At 39.3% G+C, this 21,965-nt stretch overlaps 1 protein-coding gene and 2 non-coding genes across 4 annotated transcripts in view; all 3 read right to left on the reverse strand.

Moving 5' to 3' along the window:
- The window catches only part of SF3B3 (splicing factor 3b subunit 3), a 47,766-nt gene that overhangs the window by 23,514 nt on the left and 2,287 nt on the right, over positions 1–21,965 (reverse strand). The window contains exons 2-10 of one of the 2 annotated variants that reach the window (XM_047078737.1): positions 20,267–20,378; positions 18,524–18,850; positions 17,586–17,758; positions 16,670–16,811; positions 14,081–14,193; positions 11,156–11,293; positions 9,603–9,706; positions 4,762–4,927; positions 1,824–1,919 (exon numbers count right to left, since the gene is read on the reverse strand). In XM_047078737.1, the coding sequence (XP_046934693.1) occupies positions 1,824–1,919; positions 4,762–4,927; positions 9,603–9,706; positions 11,156–11,293; positions 14,081–14,193; positions 16,670–16,811; positions 17,586–17,758; positions 18,524–18,850; positions 20,267–20,336 (1,329 nt within the window). In that variant the 5' untranslated portion in view covers positions 20,337–20,378. Of the gene's footprint in view, positions 1–1,823; positions 1,920–4,761; positions 4,928–9,602; positions 9,707–11,155; positions 11,294–14,080; positions 14,194–16,669; positions 16,812–17,585; positions 17,759–18,523; positions 18,851–20,266; positions 20,401–21,965 lie in introns of both variants that reach the window. The other variant, XM_047078736.1, reaches the window with a different exon arrangement.
- Positions 11,533–11,624, reverse strand: LOC124511962 (small nucleolar RNA SNORD111). The gene has a single exon (XR_006962002.1). It is a non-coding gene; the product is annotated as a small nucleolar RNA SNORD111 (small nucleolar RNA).
- On the reverse strand, positions 18,138–18,217 carry LOC124511961 (small nucleolar RNA SNORD111). Its single transcript, XR_006962001.1, has one exon. It is a non-coding gene; the product is annotated as a small nucleolar RNA SNORD111 (small nucleolar RNA).

Raw genomic sequence — 21,965 nt, forward strand, 5'->3', positions numbered from 1 at the left:
AGAATTGGAAAAAAATTGGGAGGGGGCAGGGGTGCCTGAGTGGCTCAATTGGTTGAGGATCCGACTTTAGCTCAGGTTGTGATCTCGCAGTCCATGAGTTCAGGCCCACATCAGGCTCTGTGCTGGCAGCTCAGAGCCTGGAGCCTGCTTCAGATCCTGTGTCTCCCTCTCTCTCTGCCCCTCCACCAGTCGTGCTCTTTCTCAAAAACTGAATGAAAAAATATTTTTTAAATTTAAAAAATTGGGAGGGGGCAGAAGACTCAAAAACAATGACTCCTAATTGGGTCCTTTATCTCTTCTACTGTAGACAACACTTTCTGATAAGGCACATATGCACTTTTGGTGGAGAATGTTAGCTTTCACCAAATGCTAAATGGGATCCAACGAGCAATAACTAAAAACTATTAGTCTAAATTAGATTTGAGTCATTAAAAATTTGGTGGCCTGATATTTTTGGCACAGCCAAAAAAATCTTCAAATTTCTCAAAGAGAAATATATTCTTTTTAAAGTTTATTTATTTTGAGAGAGCGAGAGCACGTGCACACAAGTGGAGGGAGAGGCAGAAAGGGAGGAGAAAAAATCCCAAGCAGGCTCTGCGCTGTCGGCACAGCCCAATCCCACAAACCACGAGACCATGACCTGAGCCAAAACCAAGAGTCAGACACTTAATCCACCCAGGCACCCCCTGAAACACATTAACAGTGTTAATAGGTAACATACTTGTTACTGTATGCCAGAGCTTGAGCTAAGTGCTTCTTTATATGCATTACCTCACTTAACTCACACAACAATCTTTAAAGCAGGTACTTAACTTCATTTTACAGAAGAGGAAACAAAAGCTTAGTAATAGCTATTAAGTGATAGAGCCAGAATTCAAACCAAGGTCATCTTAGCTGCGTTCCAATAAAAATTTACAAAATCAGGCAGTGGGCCATTGAGAGCTTATAACATGCCAACCCTCAACTATGAAGCAAACTGTCATAGGAAGCTTTGTTTTGCTCCTAACAAAACGAAGTTAAAGGAACTTGCTAAAAAGCATGAACCCTAGAATCGCAGGAAGATGTAGCATTTGAAAAGATAATTATGGGGACACCTGGGTGGCTCAGTTGGTTAAGCATCCGACTTCAGCTCAGGTCATGATCTCATAGTTTGTGGGTTTAAGCTCACGCCAGACTCTGTGCTATCAGCCCAGAGCCTGGAACCTACTTCTGTGTCTCCCTCTCTCTCTGCTCCTCCCCCACATATGTGCATGCAGGCTCTCTCTCTTAAAAATACACAAACACTAAAAAAAAATTAAAAAGAAAGTTCTGAGTGTCTATATCACCTAAAAGATGCAACAATAAAGGATTTATTACATAAATTCTGATCCAACCACTATACTGGAATATTACAGAAACACTAAAAATAATACAACCTAAGAACACATAATAAAGAATAAACTTGGTAAGATACAAAAACGTATACATTGAGGTAAAAAGATATAATTATCTAAAAACAATGAACACAGACCAAGACTAGAAAAAAAAATGGAATAAAATGTTCCATGCAGATATCCTCTGTTATGACTAGTGAGCCTGGAACCAGTAAAGATTATTTTCCCCCTTTGATCCTCACTTGCCAATTTTTTAAAATGTGCCTATTGTGCTAACATGTCAAAGAACAGGAAATTTAAACTCTAACTTTTATGGAAATAGGAAAGAAAACATTTTTTCTTTCATAGAAACATTAAATATACCATTGATCTCATTAGAATAAAGTTACAAGCTGCTTTTCCAATGCTTTTCTCCAAACCCTGCAGATGATCTAAAAATACCCATCTTACCTCAAGTCCGTGCCGCAGGACTCTCAGAGATGATCGGGGTCCCCTACCGCAGGCCACATACAGCTGTGGTGTGTCTTCATTGGCCAGATCAGCTATCTGCACAGTGAAAAAGAAAAAAAATGTCTACTTGTACTAAGTTTTCACACCGAATTTGATTATTCTCAGGGACAAAATACTTTTTAATTTACTAAACTTACATATTGGCTATTAGCCCTGGGGGAATCAAGGGAAAAAGCCCCCACGTTCCAAAAAACAAATCAGTTTGCAGCAGCAACTTTAACTAAGAAAAAAAGGCTTGTACCAATTCTTAAATTAGCAGAGCATTCCTTACTTAGTGAAATGAGTGTTATATAACCTCCAAATGAAATTTACCATTTCCTTTCAGCTAAAAATATAAACTATAATATTATCAGGATCTGTGACTGTCACCAACAAAAATCATACTTATTCATAATGTTAAAATTTATATTCCTCCAATTATCCCACTCATCACTACTTCAAAATTACATCTACTGGGGCGCCTGGGTGGCTCAGTCGGTTAAGCATCCGACTTCGGCTCAGGTCACGATCTCGTGGTATGTGGGTTCGAGCCCCATGTTGGGCTCTGTGCAGACTGCTCGGAGCCTGGAGCCTGTTTCAGATTCTGTGTCTCCCTCTCTCTCTGACCCTCCCCCGTTCATGCTCTGTCTCTCTCTGTCTCAAAAATAAATAAAAACACATTAAAAAAAAAAATTACATCTACTAAATCTGTTAGACTATATATTATCAAAGTTACTCTATCTACAGATGCTCCTATGATGTAGCTGACCAACTACGGGGTAACTGCATCTGACTGCTCAGCCACCAGATGGGGAAGCCATGTGTTGGTATCCCAGATATCCAGCTGCTTTCCAGTACATTTGTTGGTCAATACACAAAGAGGTCAATCATTTGTACTGTAGTTTTGTCAAACTGGCCAGTTCAAATGAAAATTCTTGTCTAGAAGGCAGTACAGCTTTACTGTAACATGGACAAAGATATGTTGAGAGCATACAGGCTTCACACTGATCTCTCGCTGAAATAAATTAACTTATCTATTTCATATGCACCATCTTGTTATTTAAAGCCTTGACAAGGAAGCACATATACTACTTCTTCACAACTTAATATTTTGCTCTATTGGCTATCTTATGTTTATTACTATATGCATTTAAAAACAGTACTCAGAGAAGAGATCCATTTGCCTCACCAGACTAGTAAGGATATACATGGCACAAAATACCCATAGCTCTGCTGTAGATACCTGAACTTTCTATAAATTTGATCTTATCTACAAACTATTTACACTATTATTTCCTCAAATTCCAATGAAACAGGGGGAAAAAAATCACTCATAATTTAATTAGGATTTCATTTATTATCTATTGCCTCAGGGCTAATCCTTTCTCAAAAAGAAAGAACAAAAGCAGTTAATTTCAGAATAGTTAATTTTACCAGGAATAGTGACTGAACAGACTTGTTTCTCCAGCATACAACGAGCAAACCTCTATTAGAAGTGTGATCAACCTGACAAGGTAGGGTGGCGCCTAATGTTCACTCAAACCCCAGCAATCCAGGACACAAATGCATAACAAAATTCCTGCTACAACAGTGCACCATCAGCAGGGGACAGAGTCCCCATCCTAGGCCACCTTGGGTTCCTCCTTTGAGGATGTATTTTAAGAAGTTCTGTTACTGACTGATCCTAATGTCTCTAGAGATTTTTAAGAAGAAATTGAGTGTTAAAATAAGAGACAGGGGTGCCTGGGTGGCTCAGTCAGTTAAGTGTCCAACTCTTGGTTCCGGCTCAGGTCATGATCTTGTGGTTCGTGGGATTGAGCCCCGCCATCAGGCTCTGCACTGGCAGTGTAGAGCCTGCTTACGATTCTCTCTTTCCCTCTCTCTCTCTGCCCCTCCCCTGCTCAGGCTCTCTCTCTCTCTCAAAATAAATAAATAAACTTACAAAAAAATAAATAAGATAAGAGTTATTCATAGACTATTAAGTGACAAAAAGTCAATTTCAGAACACTGAAGTATATAAGCCTATTAGGATTAAAAAAACATAACCCAAACAAATACATGCACATGCACTGATACGGGGAAAATGCCTGGAAGCAATCCTAAGAAGTTGTTACCAGCAGCATCCTCAGTGGATAGAAAATTGAAAATAAGATTAGGGGTAGGAATTTTACCATTCACCTTTTGTATAGCTTGAATTTTTAGATTGAACATGAGTTATATATTTAAAATTAAAAGCCTAAGGATTTATGTAATGGATTTTAGTTCCCCAATATCCACCTTTAAATGCTTCAACCTTACACTCTTGTGATTTCTCAGACATGCTGCCGTGCCTCACTCTTAGACCAGGTCTTAATTTAACTGGAGTTAAAACTTTAAACTCATTTAGGGGTGCCTGCGGTGGCTCAGTCGGTTAAGCATCTAACTCTTGGTGTCTGTTCAGGTCATGATTCTGGTTCAAAGTTCTGAGTTCCAGCCATGCGTCAAGCTCCACACTGATGGTGCAGAGCTTACTTAGGATTGTCTCCCTCTCTGCCCCTGCCCCACTTGTGCTCTCTCTCAAAATAAATAAAAAACTTAATTAAAAAAAAAAAACCTTGGGGCGCCTGGGTGGCTAAGTTGGTTAAGCGTCTGACTTCGGCTCAGGTCATGATCTCACGGTCCATGAGTTCGAGCCCCACGCCAGGTTCTGTGCTGACAGCACAGAGCCTGGAGCCTATTTCAGATTCTGTGTCTCCCTCTCTCTCTCTGACCCTCCCCATTCATGCTCTGTCTCTCTCTTTCAAAAATAAATAAATCTTAAAAATAAAATTAAAAAAAAAAACAAAACCTTAAACTCATTCATATTCAGAAACATCTGGCTGGCACTGCTCATTGTGGAAGAGACTGGAAAGATCCACACCTGGCAAAACAAAATGGGAGAGAGGCTGTCCAACTCATCGACCAGCACAAGGTTTTTAAGTGGTCTTGGCTGGAAGAAGAAGGTGTCTCCTTCTTCCAGAGGCATGGCAGATGAAAACTCAGGCTCTTCATCATCATCTCCAAGATGTGCAATTTGATATAAGTAACTAGGGAGAAGAAAAGAAGACTTTAGTTAAACACTTTCTAAAGATAGTGTTTGCCATAAATATAATCCTCACAAAGCACTTTACAATTACCTATCAAAAGTCTAACATGCATATCGAGTCAGCATCTGTTTGAGTGGGGTCTTCTTTCTTAGAAGAGAATGGGATAGGGGCACCTAGGTGACTCAGGTTGTGATCTCGCTGTTCTTGAGTCTAAGCCCCACGTCAGACTCTATGCTGACAGCTCAGAGCCTGGAGCCTGCTTCAGAGACTCTGTCTCCCTCTGTCTCTGCCCCTCCCCAGCTCACGTTCCATCTCTCTCTCGAAAATAATCATTAAAAAAAAAAAAAAATTAAAGGGTGTCTGGGTGGCTCAGTCAGTTAAGCATCTGACTCTTGGTTTCATCTCAGGTCATGATTTCACAGTTCATAAGTTCAAGCCCCGTATTAGGCTCGTGCTGACAGCATGGAACCTGCTTGGGATTCTCTCTCTCTTTCTCTCTGCCCTTCCCCTGCTCACTCTTTCGCTCTTTCTCAAAATAAATAAATAAAAAAAATTTTTAAAAACTAAAACAAAAAAGACTAGAACGGTATAAAGAAAATAAAGACTGCTGAATTCAAGAAGTGCCCGGTTGGCTCAGATGGTAGAGCATGCAACTCTTAATCTTAAAGCTGTGAGTTCAAGCCCCATGTTGGGTGTAAAACTTACTTAAAAAAAAACATACCATCATATGCTGAGTGTGCACTTAGCTTTTGGGAAGAAACTCAATTTAAAAAAGAAACCAAATTATTGGTCATGTTTAATATACCAGGACCTTCAATACAGAGCACTTTAAATTTTTTTTTTTTTTGCAACATTTATTTATTTTTGGGACAGAGAGAGACAGAGCATGAACGGGGGAGGGGCAGAGAGAGAGGGAGACACAGAATCGGAAACAGGCTCCAGGCTCTGAGCCATCAGCCCAGAGCCTGACGCGGGGCTCGAACTCACGGACCGCGAGATCATGACCTAGCTGAAGTCGGACGCTTAACCGACTGCGCCACCCAGGCGCCCCAAGAGCACTTTAAACAATATCAAGGGAGGGGCGCCTGGGTGGCGCAGTCGATTAAGCGTCCGACTTCGGCTCAGGACCTCGCGGTTTGTGAGTTCGAGCCCCACGTCGGGATCTGTGCTGACAGCTCAAGAGCCTGGAGCCCGCTTTGAATTCTGTGTCACCCTCTCTCTATCTGCCCCTCCCCTGCTCATGCTGTCTCTCTCTCTCTCAAAAATAAACAAATGTTAAAAAAAAAAAAAAAACAGTATCAAGTGTAGCTTTTTAGAAGATAAAATGACTAAATCAGCATCTGAAATATATAAGGTACTCAAGAAATGTTCAAATAAACCTCAGCATTTAAAACACTTTTGGTAAACACATCAGATTCTATACTAAATTTAAAAAAAACCAAACAGGGTTATTATCCTTGAACAATCTACAAAAGCACTGAGAATGTAAGATAAACATATAAAAGTTAATATAAATTCCTTCCTCAAGCAAGATGTGTACACACAGATAATGAAAGCCACTTGTCAAAGATACCTTCAGTGCCTAGTAATTACCAGGTAACCAGAAGGATGGGCTCACTACCTCCATCACAGGAAAAGGCTGCTTTGGCCAAATCTTGGCAAAGCAGCTTCTGTAACTATGGTGTTGTGCTTTAGAGCAGGAACTCTGGAATCAGATCATCTGGGCCTTAGGTATGTGATCAATTTCTTTCACAAATTCACAAATTTGACAAATTCTGTGACCCAGTTCCCCAAAGTATAAATGGGATAATGGCATGGTCTCACTGGAAAAGTTATGTACTGTATTAACATTAACAAAGTGCTTATTTAGAACACAGTAAATACTGTTTGATAAATAGGTTGCTTTATGATTAATACCCATAGCACATGTTTCTGATACCCCAAATCAGCACTTTTTGAGTGTTGCAGACTTCAGCTCCAGCAGCAATGGTTAATTTCTCACAAGCTCAAATGCATCTCACTCTAACAAGCATCTACTTGTACACTGCCATCTTTCCACTCTCTGCCCCAAGGGGTGACTGAATTTCAGACCCGAAGAGAAAAATGATATTGCTGTTAACCTTCAGGTGAGCAATTCTCAGATGCATTCTGCTGGTCTGATGGGAGCAGGTCTTGATGGGAGCAAGTTCCTACTGCCCACAACAGGAATCTCAATAACACACTCTTATGTAGGCTTTTCCTCTTTCCCTCTCTCTCTCTCCACTGATCCCTTAGCTCCTGTTTCCTGCAATTGCTCCCCAATAATCTACCTGCACCCATGTCTTTGTCTAAGGCTCTGCTTGCAGAATTCAAACCAAGACATTAAGAAAAACAATTTAGAACAGTGCCTGATATATACAGACAAGTGCTGGATAAATTTTAACTACCATTCTTCAGAATAAAAGGAATCACTGTATTATTCCTAAATCTTTTTTTTTTTTTAATGTTTATTTTTGAGAGAGACAGAGAGCGAGCGGGAGAGGAACAGAGAGGGATACACAGAATCCAAAGCAGGATCCAGGCTCTGAGCTTTTGGCACAGAGGCGGACATGGGGGGCAGGGGGGGCAAACTCATGAGCCATGAGATCGTGACCTGAGCAAAAGTTGGGCTCAACCAACTGAGCCATCCAGGAGCCTCCCTAAATCCAATTAATAGACAATCAGGATATATAACCTTAGCAAACACACTATCTGCATAAGGTAATGGGGCAAGAAAATAATACCTTCTGCATCCAACTATTATTTCCATCCACAATCTTATCAAGACAAATTACTATCTAAGTTTTTAATGTTTGCCAATCTGCTAGGTGAGAAAAAGACTTCAAATATGATTGGCGTTCCTTCAATTACAAATGAGTTTGAAATCTTCCTACATATTATACTTCTAGACCACGCGTATTTTTTTTTTTACTGTAAAGGCATGTTCAAATCCTGTGCCCATTTTCTACTGATCGAACTACTAGCCTTCTTCTCAGGGATTTTCAAGAGCTTATGAACTGTCATGCAGTAAGAAAAAATAAATAAATAAAAAGGTCTGTCATATACACTGTTGGTGGGAATGTAAACTGATGTCACCTTTGTGAGGACAATTTAGCATTATCAAAATTTCATCCCACACTTATGAATTTAAACTATGGTTGCATTCAGCTAACACACAAAGATACAACTACAATGTTCACTACAGCACTATTTATGATAGCAAAAGTACAAACTTAAATACCAATACGGGGCATGGCCTTAAAATATGCAGCCACTAAAAATGTTTTCCATGTGCCAATTGCAATGTATGGGCCTTGCTCAATCCTAGTGTATACGATTCAACTTTTAAAATATTGAGGCATGGGGGGGCACCTGGGGTGGCTCACTTGGTTAAGTGTCTGACTCTTGATTCAGGCTCAGGTCATAATCTCACAGCTCGTGATTTCAAGCCCTGCTTCGGACTCTGTGCTAACAGTGCTGAGCCAGCTTGGGATTCTCTCTCTCTCTCTCTCTCTCTCTCTCTCTCTCTCTCTCTCTCCGCCCCCCCCCCCCGCACTCATGCTCCTTCTCTCTCAAAATAAATAAACATTAAAAAAATACTAAAAAATATTGAGACAATGGAGAAATTTAAATACTGGCTAGCTATTTGATTATATCAAAGAATTACTATTATTCTGGAAAAGTGGGATTTAAGTGGATGAAAATACACCAAACAGGCTAAATATGAATAGTGAGACAAGAGGTATAAACAAGGAAAGTGAGTTAATCAACAGCTGGAATAAAGTCCATGAGTATAAGAAGCATGTCTAAGGAATGAAGAACAGTCAGAGACAAGGCTGAAATGGCACAGAATCCTAGAATCCTAGATACACCTTCATTTTAATTACAAGCAAATAGCATCAGGTAAGTGGTTTGCACTGATGCTGTGAGCAGATACTGGCAAAACCATGGTATCTTATCTTGCGTAAGTAATTTGGAGACTTAGATACTGACTGGCTTTAAATTCAAGGCTAGAGCTCAGACTTTATCCACTTGGCAATAAAAAGTCATCAAACATTATAACACAGGAGTAAGGGAAAAGGATTTCATCAGGGTTATGTCTTAGCTGCTTAATAAGATGACTGTAAAGGCTTAAGTTTTACAGGAAAGACAATAAAATGTAGTAAGTAAACTAGTGAACTAGTTTAGACTATAAACCACAGAAATTGAGATTTTACACTCAAATGGCTACAACTGGTCCATTAGTCATTAACAGAAAACCGAGGCTGGGAAGGTCACTGATGTGGCTGAGCAGCTGTGGGTAATGATGAGCTTCAACTTTAGATTTGTACAAGTGAAGTACTGGTGGGACATGTTAAGTTAGTTCCATAAATATTCAGTGAAATGTCCAGCAAAAAGCTCAGAAAAGATCACTTCTGAAGCTATTTTTGCAGCTACCAACAGGTACTGCTTAAAGGAAGCAACTGAAGTGGGGAAAATAACCAAAAAAATAATAATAAATAAAAATTAAAATTAAAAAAGAACATAAAGGGGGAAAAGGAAGGCAAAACTTTTGAAGAAAGTTTTGTAGAAAGCTCTGTGCCCTTGAAGCCACATCTCCCTCCTCCCAACTTTTATAGTAACCAGGATAAACTAGGGTAATAAAAAGATTACTCACTGATTTCCAAATTCTGATGCTACAAAAAGGAAGCCTGTTTTAAGCACACACATGGCAGCAGCAACAGGCACAGTATCAAAATACTTGAGCCGAATCTCAGTAACCTGGAATGGAAAAAAAAAGAGATTCTACTGTGTAGGCAAGTGAAGCTAGGCCACAGAAGGTAGCCCAGTATTGTAAGATAGCATAAGCAGAGTAGCAAGTAAAATATCATACTTAGTATCTAAACCAGGGGTTAGCAAACTAAGGCCCAGGACCAGCCATGCCTATTTACACACTTCCTATGAATGCTTCTGTGCCACAATGGCAGGGTTGAGTTGTTGAGACAGAGACTACGTGGCCCATATAAGCTGATGATGTTTACTATTGGGCCTCCACAACAAAATATGCCAATTCCTGAGCTAAACATATATAAAAAAACTGCACAGCTGTTCACAGAACTCTGCCATAAGATAAAAACAGTAACAGTTCATGTGTATTACCAATTTTCAGGAGACAGGGAGAGCTTTCTCATTACTCACCAGAAGTGGCATTACTTGGATCTCATATTATTTATATGAGATTACGAGACCAGGTATCTGTTAACTAGAGGAGAAAACCTACATTCATATACCCAATCCAAATTTAAAAAGCTTTGATACCTTACACAACCACTTTTTAAGTCATTCTGTTTCCATTTTATTAACGTGTAAAGTATTATTTGTCCTATCTCAAAGTAGTATTAAAGAACAAATGGTTCATAAAAACACTGTGTAAACCTTAAATGTACACAGAAATATCAATTTTTCAGGGGCACCTGCCTGGCTCAGTCAGTTAAGTATCTGACTCTTCATTTTGACTCAGGTGGTAATGTCAGTTTGTGCGTTCAAGCCCTGCATCAGGCTCTGCGCCGGCAGAGGCTGCTTAGGATTCTCTCTCCCTCTCTACCCCTTCCCCTCTATAAAAATAAATAAACCTAAAAAAAATTTTCTTTAAATATCACTTTTTGAAATAAGGTTATTTAAATATATTAAAATTAGTGTAGCAAGGGGCACCTAGATGGTTCAATTGGTTAAGCGTCCAACTTCGGCTCAGGTCATGATCTCACGGTTCAGGGGTTCGAGTCCTGTGTTGGGCTCTGTGCTGACAGCTCAGAGCCTGGAGCCTGTTTGAGATTCTGTGTCTCCCTCCCTCTCTCTCTCTCTGCCCTCCCCCACTCACACTGTCGCACACATGCTCTCACGCGGTCTCAAAAATTAAACATTAAAAGGGGTGCTTGGGTGGTGGCTCAGTCAGTTAAGCCTCCGACTTCAGCTCAGGTCATGATCTCGCGGTTTGTGGGTTCCAGCCCCACACTGGGCTCTGTGCTAACAGCTCAGAGCCTGGAGCCTGCTTCAGATTCCATGTCTATTTGTCTCTCTACCCCTCCCCCCCACTTGTGTGCTCTGCCTCTCAAAAATAAATGTTAAAAAAATAAAAATAAAAAATAAACATTAAAAAAAATTTTTTTAAATAAACTAAACCTAGCAAAAGGATTTTTTCATTTTTTCCTTCTCCCTCCATGATCTGCTTACCATATCTTCATCTGTCTCCAAAGTGATCTTGAAGATATCTCCCTGCTCAGTTTGGGCCAAAAAGAAGAACATCGATTTGGTCTTATGGGTGGCAGAGCAGACAAAAATCATTCCTCTTTCAGGGTCATCCAGGTCATTCTAGCAAAGTCAAACACAGAACCAACAACTTAGAAATGAGTACTTCTTATATAGGGAATTTAGCACCTTACCATAATACAGGCCACTCAACGTCTACAGGTACCTGGAGCCTCTCTACACAAGCTTTGACCCAGAAGAGCCTGCCAGCCAAAAAGTGAAACACAATAGCTAAAAATTCTTATCGACTATAAATATATGACAAAGCCTCTGTACAAAAAAGCAGCCACAATTTCACTCTACATCCTGAATAAATGAGCAACATCAAGAACTTTCTCCAGAGAAAAATGTCAGAAAAAAGACATGAAATTTAAAGAGTCATCATTTTAGGCTATGAAGAAATCTCCTACATGTCCACTCAGCACTATTCTATACCAACTTCCTAAGGCAGCTCCTTGACTATGATTTTAGATTTTTTTTTTCATGTTTCCAACATTTTCTATTTCCCTCACTGAGTCAGCTGTTCAAGGGCAAAACATGTTTTATACTTCTTTGCAGTCCCAAAGCCAAGTACAGTGCCTAGCAGTTAAGTGCTCAACAAATGTCTGATCAACCAAATCAAATTACTCACCACCCCTTACCAATAATTTATCTTGATAGATTTCTTCTCAGATTTTCTAAGATTTATGGACTCCTACTCAGGTATCATATATCAGATCAACTAAGACCTAAAAGGCTTAATCCCAGGTCCTATAAATTAATGTCAAAAAGTTATATGCTAATTTGGATATAAATTTAAAAAATAATGTTAATTTTAAAAATATATCAAAAAGATATAAAACCAGGGGTGAAAGAAGAGCTTGAGAAAGCAGAGATCAAACAAAATTAGCTGAAGCTGGATACACAGAAGTTCATTACACTTTACTTGTGCATATACTTAGTAATTAATAATTTCCACAGTAAACTACTGAGATTAAAATCAGTAAAACACCATTTTCAGGATGCCTGGGTGGCCCGGTTGGTTAAGTGTCCAACTCCTTTTTCTTTTTTTAGAGAAAGCAAAAGAGCGAGCAGGGGAGAGGTCACGAGGGAGAGAGTGAATGAGAGAAAAGAGAGAATCCCAAGCAGGCTCCACAATCCACTCCGCTTGGGGCGCCTGGGTGGCTCAGTCAGTTGAGCATCAGACTCTTGATTTCAAGTCAGGTCATGATCCCAAGGTCTTGGGAGCCCTGCATCAGGCTCCGTGCTGAGCATGAAGCCTGCTTGGGATTCTCTCTTTCTGCCCCTCCCCTGCTCACTCTCTCTCTCAAAATAAACATTTTAATAAATAAATAAAATTAATAAAACACCATTTTCAACCACCAATGTAGTAACTGACCTGAGAGGAAAAGCAATGTGTAAAAAGATTCTGGGGAAAAGAATATTTACAGTCTCAAAATTCACCAGCAGATTCCACACCAACTACAAAAAGGAAAAGGTACCTTCACAATTAAGAAGCCCAGATGGACACTACCTTAAAGTGATCAATTTAACATCACCAAGGAGTCAAACTAACATTATGTGCCCCTAATGTGATATAGTGGGAAATGTGTCACTGCTTATGTAATAATTCTATCAAAAATATTAACAAGGATCTAACCATACAGAAAAAGATGAGACAAACTTCAAGAAAATTAGCCTAGACTCTTAAAAAACTGTCAGTATAATAAAAGATTAAAAGCAAACAAAGGTGAGGCAAAATAACCTAAAAGACAGTAAAGGTAGATATAAGGGAACTTTTGTGGACAATGAGAGAAATAGGCATATGAACTCTACATAAGATAACTGTATTACACAAAACAGTAATTCCTGAGCATGACCTTGGTAGTGTGGTTATGTGGGAAAATTTGTTTTTAGGAACTACATCTTAGGAGATTCTTAAAGTGTCACGACGACTGCAACTTATTAAATTGTTAGTTTTAAGAAGTATGTAATAGCTGTATCATACGAAAGAAAAGCTAAATATAGTATAATTTTAAATTGGGGAATCTTTTTCCTCTACATAAAAAGCAGAGATTCACTGTTCTATTCTTTGAAATTTCCTCTGTTGGAACGCAAGGAAAAAAGACAAGCAATGGAAAACAATCTATCTCCGATAAATATGTCTGGTGTCTTCAAACCAGAAATTTGCAAGAATTTCAAACTGATAACATCCAGATTGTTCTGAAATAGAAACTCTGTTTTTTATGTTTTTAATTTTTTTTAATGTTTATTTATTTTTTAAGAGAGACAGAGAGGAAGAGATGGGGAGAGAGAGAAGGGGACAGAGGATCCAAAGCAGGCTCTGCACTGACAGCATAGAGCCCGATGTGGGGCCTGAATTCACGAACTGTGAAATCATGACCTGAGCCAAAGGCAGATGCTCAACCAACTGACCCACCCAGGCGCCCCTAGAAACTGTGTTTTTAATTCCTTTTCTCAAAGAATTTGTTTTGCTTTTACTAAAATACTTTACCAGCTTTATTAAAAATAAGATTTACAGGGGCACCTGGGTGCCTCAGTCAGTTGAGCGTCCAACTTCGGCTCAAGTTGATTTCACAGTTTGTGGATTCCAGCCCCGTATCGGGCCCTGTGCTGACAGCTCAGAGCCTGGAGTCTGCTTCAGATTCTGGGTCTCCCTCCCTCTCTGCCCTACCCTGCTAGCGCTGTCCCTCTCCGTCTCTCTCAAAAACAGACACTGGGGGGGGAAAAAAGGATTTACAGAGAAACTAAAACTTGATTAACACATAAACTAAAAGATTATACTATAATTATAAAAAATAAATTCATTTCACAAACACAAATATCTTATCCTATGGCAAAAATTTTTACCCGTCTCCTGGGAATTGGACAGCGGATATCTGGTTGGTCACCAAAGTTCTTATAGGTGATATAGTTTTCAGAGCAGATCAGCACTCCACTTGGACCATCTGACCCTCCGGGAACTATCAGAAGAAAACAGAATTTAGGAATGATTTAACATAACCACAAATTATAATTTCGTTTTCAATTCCTTCTCTCCTTCAGCACATCTCGGATGAAGGTACAAGTAGCTGAGACTGAGAAACATTCAATGGTTTGTTTTCCCTGATACTAGCCTAAGACAAGGATGGAGCACAGTTTCAACAATCTCAGCCTGTCCAGGTATCAGATAATGCATCTAAAATTTTTTGCTTGGAGCCCGAAACTCAGTCCTCATCTTCAGACCTATAATCCAACTGTATACTCTTACATGGATATTCCACAACAGCTTAAAAATGCATCGTATTCATAAACAAACTCGCATTCCTTTCCAAATCTGTTCCACCTCCTGGGTTCTCCATCTCAAGAGAATACCACTACTGACCAATAGAACCAGAAACCTGGGCATCACCCTTCCATTTTCTCCCAACCACAGCTCTATTGATTCTACCTCCTTAGCAGTGTTCATGCTCCTCATGCTGTCGATCTCTCAGGTTAGTGAAACAGCTTCCTAATGTAGCTTACGGTCTTATCCACCATTTGATTAGCCAAAACATCAGCAAGTTATCTTTCCAAAATGCTCACCTTTAACAGGTTATTATTCCCCGGCTTTAAATCCTTCAGTAGCACAAAAATAAATAAAATAAGGGGCACCTGATTGGCTCAGTCAGTTGAGCGTCCAACTTTGGCTCAGGTCGTGATCTCACAGTTCGTGAGTTTGAGCCCCTCATCGGGCTTGCTGCTGTCAGCCTGTCAGCACAGAGCCTGCTTTGGATCCTCTGTCCCTCCCCCCACTCACTCTCTTTCTTAAAAAAATAAAACATTAAAAAATAAACAAATAAACAAAAATAAAATAAAATCCTTAGTAGGTACCTCCCCACCACTAACTACCTCTACCTCTAATCACAATGAGCTTCCAGTTTTTTGAATGAACCATGTTCTTTGTTGCAAGTAGGCCTTTGTGCATCTTGTCCACATCAGAAACTCCTTCCTCATACCTAGCTAACTCCTAACTAATCCTCAGGTCTCAGCACAGAGGGCACTTCTCTAGGAAGATTTCTCTAACACACTCCTTTTCTTTCCTTGGTTTAGAGACCTCTCTCTCCTCAACCCTGTCTTGGCATTTGGCAAATACTCGGGCAATTTTTTTGTTAGTTACACATATTCACTAAACTCGATTTTGCATAAAGGAGACAACGCATCTAATTTTTCACCACTGCAGTCCCAGGTCCCAGTAGACAGACTACGCACATATTGACTGTAGAGACTCAATAAAACATTGTTGAACAAATCAAACCCTTGTCAAAAAAACATGGTAATATTACAGCACGTAATGAGATGCATAATCTATTTTCCAAGGTTCTTCTGTTTAACAGATAGTCTCTAAGATTTAATGCTCAAAGACAAGTGCTATGTTGTATTTTTCTCCAAAATCCTCCCCCAACAACAGACATATATCACATTAGACATCAATCCAAGTGCAAATGACTCAAAACATAAAGGAGTGGGATGACGATCTTTCCCAAGCCTACTGAAACTTAGCTGACCACAAAAACAGTCGTTTCCTTTAGTCTTTTAATATAATGAATTAAAGGTACACTGATGTTTTCTTTTTTTTTTTTTTTATTTTTTTTATTTTTAAGTAATGTCTACACCCAACATGGGACTGGAACTTACAACTCTCGAGATCAAGAGTTCCACTAACAGAGCCAGCCAGGCACCCCTGATACTGATTTTCTAACAGAGTATCTCTGAACTCCTGCAAAAATCTTACTTAGCTATGATGCATTTAAAACACATACTTCAATTTACTACAATCTTTGGTTTTGGCATTTATAACTAGCATATAGTTTTTTTTGTTATTGTCCTTCCCAAGTTTTGGTATTTGTTATATTTAGGCTCATAGAGTGATACAAATGTTTCTTTTTTTCCTAATCTCTGGAGAAATTTAAGGTCCCTGAAAATTCTGGACCTTAAATCTTTTGGGGAAGATCTCTGACAACTGCTCCAATTTCTTTAATGGATGGTCTATTATTCAAGTGTCTTAATTTCTTCTTGGGTCAATTTGGTAACTGTTTTCAAAAATATTCCTGTTTCACCTAAGTTTTCAAATTCATGGACATACATACAATTTTAACTTGTTGGATTCGTCCATTTGTCTTTTCAAAGAATTAGGTTTTAATTTTCTTAATGAGCGAAAGACTACCTACAGCAAAAATATCAGCACACCTAACAGTAGTCGATATTCCAGGCTGAGGGCTGTCTCATCCTTTCTTCCTTACCCCCATTAGAAGAGTCAACCACTCTGAACTTTTAACCTCGCCAAAACAGAGACAAGGCACTTAGACTTACTACAAATGAATTACAGTTTCCAAACCCTTACATTAAGTAAATTCCCCTAAGTTTGTACATAAAATGTGCTAAGCAAAAAGGCACAGAGAAGCTCGGAGACAAAAATACCTGTAATAAGAAAGTTGCCATGTTCCTCCAAAGGTTCACTGTATTTTCGGACCACATGATTTAAACCAAGGTCTAACTCATAGAAAGTAAGCGTCTGCTGGGTATTAGCTGCTGCTTCCCCTGTGGGATCATTGTCTGCTTCCTATAGAGAAGTACATGAGCACAAACATGGCATCAGGATTCCTCCATCTACAAATGGGGAAGCAGAGGTCCACAACAGTTTACCAACGTTCACACTACTAGGTTAATGGCAGAGGTTACACAGGAACCTGGGTCTCCTGTGTAAGGGATCTCCCTACTGCCTTCCATTCAAGGCAAAGAATGGTACGCCCCACCTTTCACTACCTCCCTGCAAAAAATATCCCACATACAGTTTCACTTCCTTTTTTAGACAACTCTTTCCAATAAATACCATTTTTATAGGGATACTGTTCAAATCAGAGTAAGGTATTATTATATAGTTAGGTGAGCTATGAAACATTTCAAAGAATCTTTTTTTTTTTTTTAATAATTTTTTTTATTTTTTTTATTTTTTATTTTTTTTATTTTTGGGACAGAGAGAGACAGAGCATGAACGGGGGAGGGGCAGAGAGAGAGGGAGACACAGAATCGGAAACAGGCTCCAGGCTCTGAGCCATCAGCCCAGAGCCCGACGCGGGGCTCGAACTCACAGACCGCGAGATCGTGACCTGGCTGAAGTCGGACGCTTAACCGACTGCGCCACCCAGGCGCCCCATCAAAGAATCTTAGTAAGACATTTGGAAAACAGAAAATATCTGTTAGCAGAATTATAAAACATGCACAATGAAGAAACCAATCAGGAAAGCACTGAGGTGAGTGAAGAAACCCAAAGCAGGGTGGTAGGAGGGAGGAAAGGAGGGAGAGAAGGAGAGGAAGGATTCAAAGTCCCCATTACCTCATAATCCATTTCCAGACAAGCAAACATTGGATTTTCAAATCCTACATCTACTCCAACCACATGATACACTAAAGTGTTCGCTTTGTGGGCTTCCAAGGGAGATGAAATGGTAAGCCGGGCTGCAGCATCTCTGTTCAAGATATATACCAATTTCTGTTTTTCAATGGCACCTGTAGATAAAGAAGACAAAACAAATAAAATTTCCAGAAAATGAAGAGGGGCTTACACAACAGCCAGACTCACATCACAATTATTCCTTTAAAATCATTAGTAGCCAGCACTAACTCTAACATAACTATATAAGTTATATAACATAACTCTAACATAAGTATATTTAGCATAAGATTTTGCTACCACAGTAAAATAAATAACAGCATTTTATACCCCCTCCTTACTAATACAGACCTTAATATCCACTAACTCTTCAAAACTTTTTAGCATGCCCGAGATTTAATGATACTGGGAAACTAAAAGTTCATAAAAATTGCTGGCTTTATTCTCTGAGTTAGATCTAAAGTACTGTAACTTGTCGGGGGGGTTGCCCTCTGGAGGCCTGATCAGATACACATAATTTTCTTCAAGATATTTATCAGAGAAGAGACATGAATGTGAATCATCACTTCAGGCTGATGAAAGCAACCATATTCACTGCCTAATAATATAAAATCATTTAGTTTCATCATAGGTTTTTGGCTACACACAAAGAAATGGAAAAAACACCTAATCGAGCCAGACAGGAAATAGAAAAGGTATGTTAAGACTTTTCCCATTCTTTTAAAAGGAAAAGCAACTTTAAACCATGGTATTAACTGAAATACGATCCAAACTTTACCCAGGTAAGGAATTTATTGGCATACTGCCAAGAGCACAGCATTGTTATCCTAAACTGAGCATCTGTAAGAATCAGAGATGCACTCAAAGAGCAAGTCACTCACTAATCATAACAGCTCGCCCCTTGGGATCCACAGCTAAGAACTGGCCAGGAACAATGCGGCGGCATCCACTCTTGCCAAAGGTTTCTTGGTGAATTTTCTCAAACATATTCTTAGATGGCTGGTATTCCAGGATAACAATCCGACCTGAGTCACTGCCAACCACAATGTAGTCCTTGGTGCCACCCGTCAGCCTAAAGGCCATGAGTGACCGGATAACACCAAATACTTCCACAGTTAGTAGAGTGTGTACTTTGCCAGTGTTGGGGTCGGGACGAAGCAGCTCCAATATCTTCCCACGGGAAACAACAATTTCCTGTTGTTTGGTTCCTAGATCACCAAAACAATAAAGATCACAATCAGAACTAGTCCAAAAAGTACCTGGATGGATCAAAATGCCACTCAAGACAAATAAAAAATTGAGTAAGTTGGGGGCTTGGTATTTTAAGTTTTCTTATTCAATTTCATTTCTAGAATTGGTATGATTTAACAAAAGCAGTTTCAAAGAAAAAAAATTTTTTTTTTCCAAAGAGAGCTCATACAAGTTGAGGACAGGGGCAGAGGGAGAATCCTGAGCAGGCTCCATGCTTGTCACATAGCCCAATGCGGACCTCAATCACACGACCCTGGGGTCATGACCCAAGCCAAAATCAAGAGTCAGACACTCAACCAACTGGTCCATCCAGACCTCAAAGAACTTTTAAAACTGCTATCTAATATATACCATTTATTTCTAAACTCACCCCTAGAAAGCTCCCTTGCTTTCATAACCATAATCAACATCTCCAAACACCAATTTGCACCCATTTCTCCCTGCCTACTACATAATTCTATTGGGATATACTGTCATCAACTTTTAACTGAACGTTTAAAATAACTAAATTCCTGAGGCGTCTGGATAGCTTAGCGGGTTAAGCATCCGACTCTTGATTTCAGCTCAGGTCGTTCTCTCACTGTCCTTGTGTCCTTGTGTCAGGTTCTGATAGCACAGAGGCTGCTTGGGATTTTCTCTCTCCCTCTCTCTGCCCGTCCTCACCCTGCAACTCAAGCACACTCTCTCAAAATAAATAAATAAACAAAATATAAAGTAAATAAATTCCTTCTTCCCAAACCTCCTCTCTGGTCCCAACTAACCTGTTATCAACATTACTGTAATTTTCTCTGCCACCCAGGCTAGAAACTCATATCCTTCTCTTTATATCTGTCCCTGCTGCCCTCGTACAGGTCTTCACTATCTAATGCCTAAATGCCTTCCTTTCCATCCCGTTTGCTCCCTTCTCATTTGCTCAAGGACACCACTTATCAGGCCACCTTACTTTCAAAAGGTCCCTTGGGGATAGGATAAGATCAAGTACTTCAAACTGTTTTAGAGACTATCAACATTATATAAATGATGTTGTCTAAGGATTTAAGAAAATTTTTTTCTATAATATATTTCAGGAAAAAATTTTGAATTTAAAAAAGGAATTTGAGGGGTACCTGGATGGCTCAGTCAGTTAAGCGTCCAACTTCGGCTCAGGTCATGAGCTCATGTTTTCTGAGTTCAAGCCCCGTGTCAGGCTCTCCACTCTCAGTGCAGAGCCTACTTTGGATCCTCTGTCTCCCACTCTCTCTGCCCCTCCCCCAAAACTCCCCCCCCCCATCAAAAATAAACATTTGAAAAATAAATAAATAAGGAATTTAAAACATGAAACCAGTTAATATTGAAAATGTTAAATTCATAAAGATAATAACTGGAAATCTTACCGGAGAAGTTGCCATGAATGGCAAAGCTGATGCCAGTGGCTCGCTGCAAGGTCAAGTTGTATAGAAACATGGTGGCAGCAACACTGAGACAGTCACAACTCCACAATCAGGCCTGTTATACCAAGTAAAACAAGCTAAGAGAACATAAAAGTAGAAAAATATCAGCTTGAAAACTTGTTTTAACAAACATTTCTGCAGAATGCAAACTGGTGCAGCCACTCTGGCAAACAGTATGGAGGTTCCTCAAAAAACTAAAAATAGAACTACCCTACGACCCAGCAATTGCACTACTAGGCATTTACCCAAGGGATACAGGTAAGCTGTTTCTAAGGGGCACACGCACCCCAATGTTTATAGCCGCACTATCAACAATAGCCAAAGTATGGAAAGAGCCCAAATGTCCACCGATCGATGAATGGATAAAGATCTGGCATATATATATATATATACATACATACATACAATGGAGTATTACTCGGCAATCAAAAAGAATGAGATCTTGCCATTTGCAACTACATGGGTGGAACTGGAGGGTACTATGCTAAGTGAAATTAGTCACTCAGAGAAGTCAAATATCCCATGACTTCACTCATATGAGGACTTTAAGAGACAAAACAGATGAACATAAGGGAAGGGCAACAAAAATAATATAAAAACAAGGAGGGGGACAAAACCTAAGAGACACTTAAATATGGAGAACAAACTGAGGGTTGCTGGAGGGGTTGTGGGAGGTGAGATGGGCTAAATGGTAAGGGACATTAAGGAATCTTCTCCTGAAATCATTGTTGCGCTATATGCTAAGTAACTTGGATGTAAATTTAAAAAATAAAATAAAAACAAAAATAAAAATGATAGGGGAGCCTGGGTGACTCAGTCGGTTAAGCGTCCGACCAGCTCAGGTCTGATCTCACAGTTCATGAGTACGAGCCCCACACTGGGCACTGTGCTGATAGCTCAGAGCCTGGAGCTTGCTTTGGATTCTGTGTCTCCTCCTCTCTCTGACCCTCTCCCGTTCACACTCTGTGTCTCTCTCTCAAAAATAAATGTTAAAAAAATTTTTTTAATTAAAAAAATAAAAAAATAGTAATAATAAAACGCTAAATAAAAAAAAAAATTTCTATATAAGAATTTATGGATGAAGGTAGAACCCAAAGAGTAAGGCCTAGTGACAAACATATTTATAACTGGAGTGCATTCTACATTCCAGGCACTATGCTATAAACTTTTGTCTCTAATCTCACAAGAAATCTATAAATAACTCATTGTTACACTAATTATATAGCTGAGGAAATTGAGGTTAAGAAATTAAATCACCTGCCTGAGGTCACTAACAAGTGGGACTAATAAGCCACTAACAAAACGCTGGAATCGGTACCATTAATACAACACTATTTGCCTTTACAGTCACAGAAACTAAGCACCTCTACATTTATTTATTTTGCATAGGCTATACAAGCACTTGGTTCAAAATTCTTAAAAAGCACAGCAAAAAGCTCCGTTTGGTACTCCTCCCTGGGAAAATCAGTTTTACTAACTTATGTTATCATGTCCTTCCAGACATTTTCTGCATTTGTAAGTGAGAATATAATACTATTATTTTCTCTTCTTTCTAACTAATGGTTGGGCACTATACATTGTACACTCACATTATCCTGCAACTTACTTTTTATTACTTTACCTTGGAGATAGCAATAAACAA

The sequence above is a fragment of the Lynx rufus genome, unplaced genomic scaffold (assembly GCF_022079265.1).
Source record: "Lynx rufus isolate CCGP_SWC_20201006 ecotype Redwood Valley unplaced genomic scaffold, mLynRuf1.p SCAF_16, whole genome shotgun sequence".
Classification (NCBI taxonomy): Eukaryota; Metazoa; Chordata; class Mammalia; order Carnivora; family Felidae; genus Lynx; species Lynx rufus.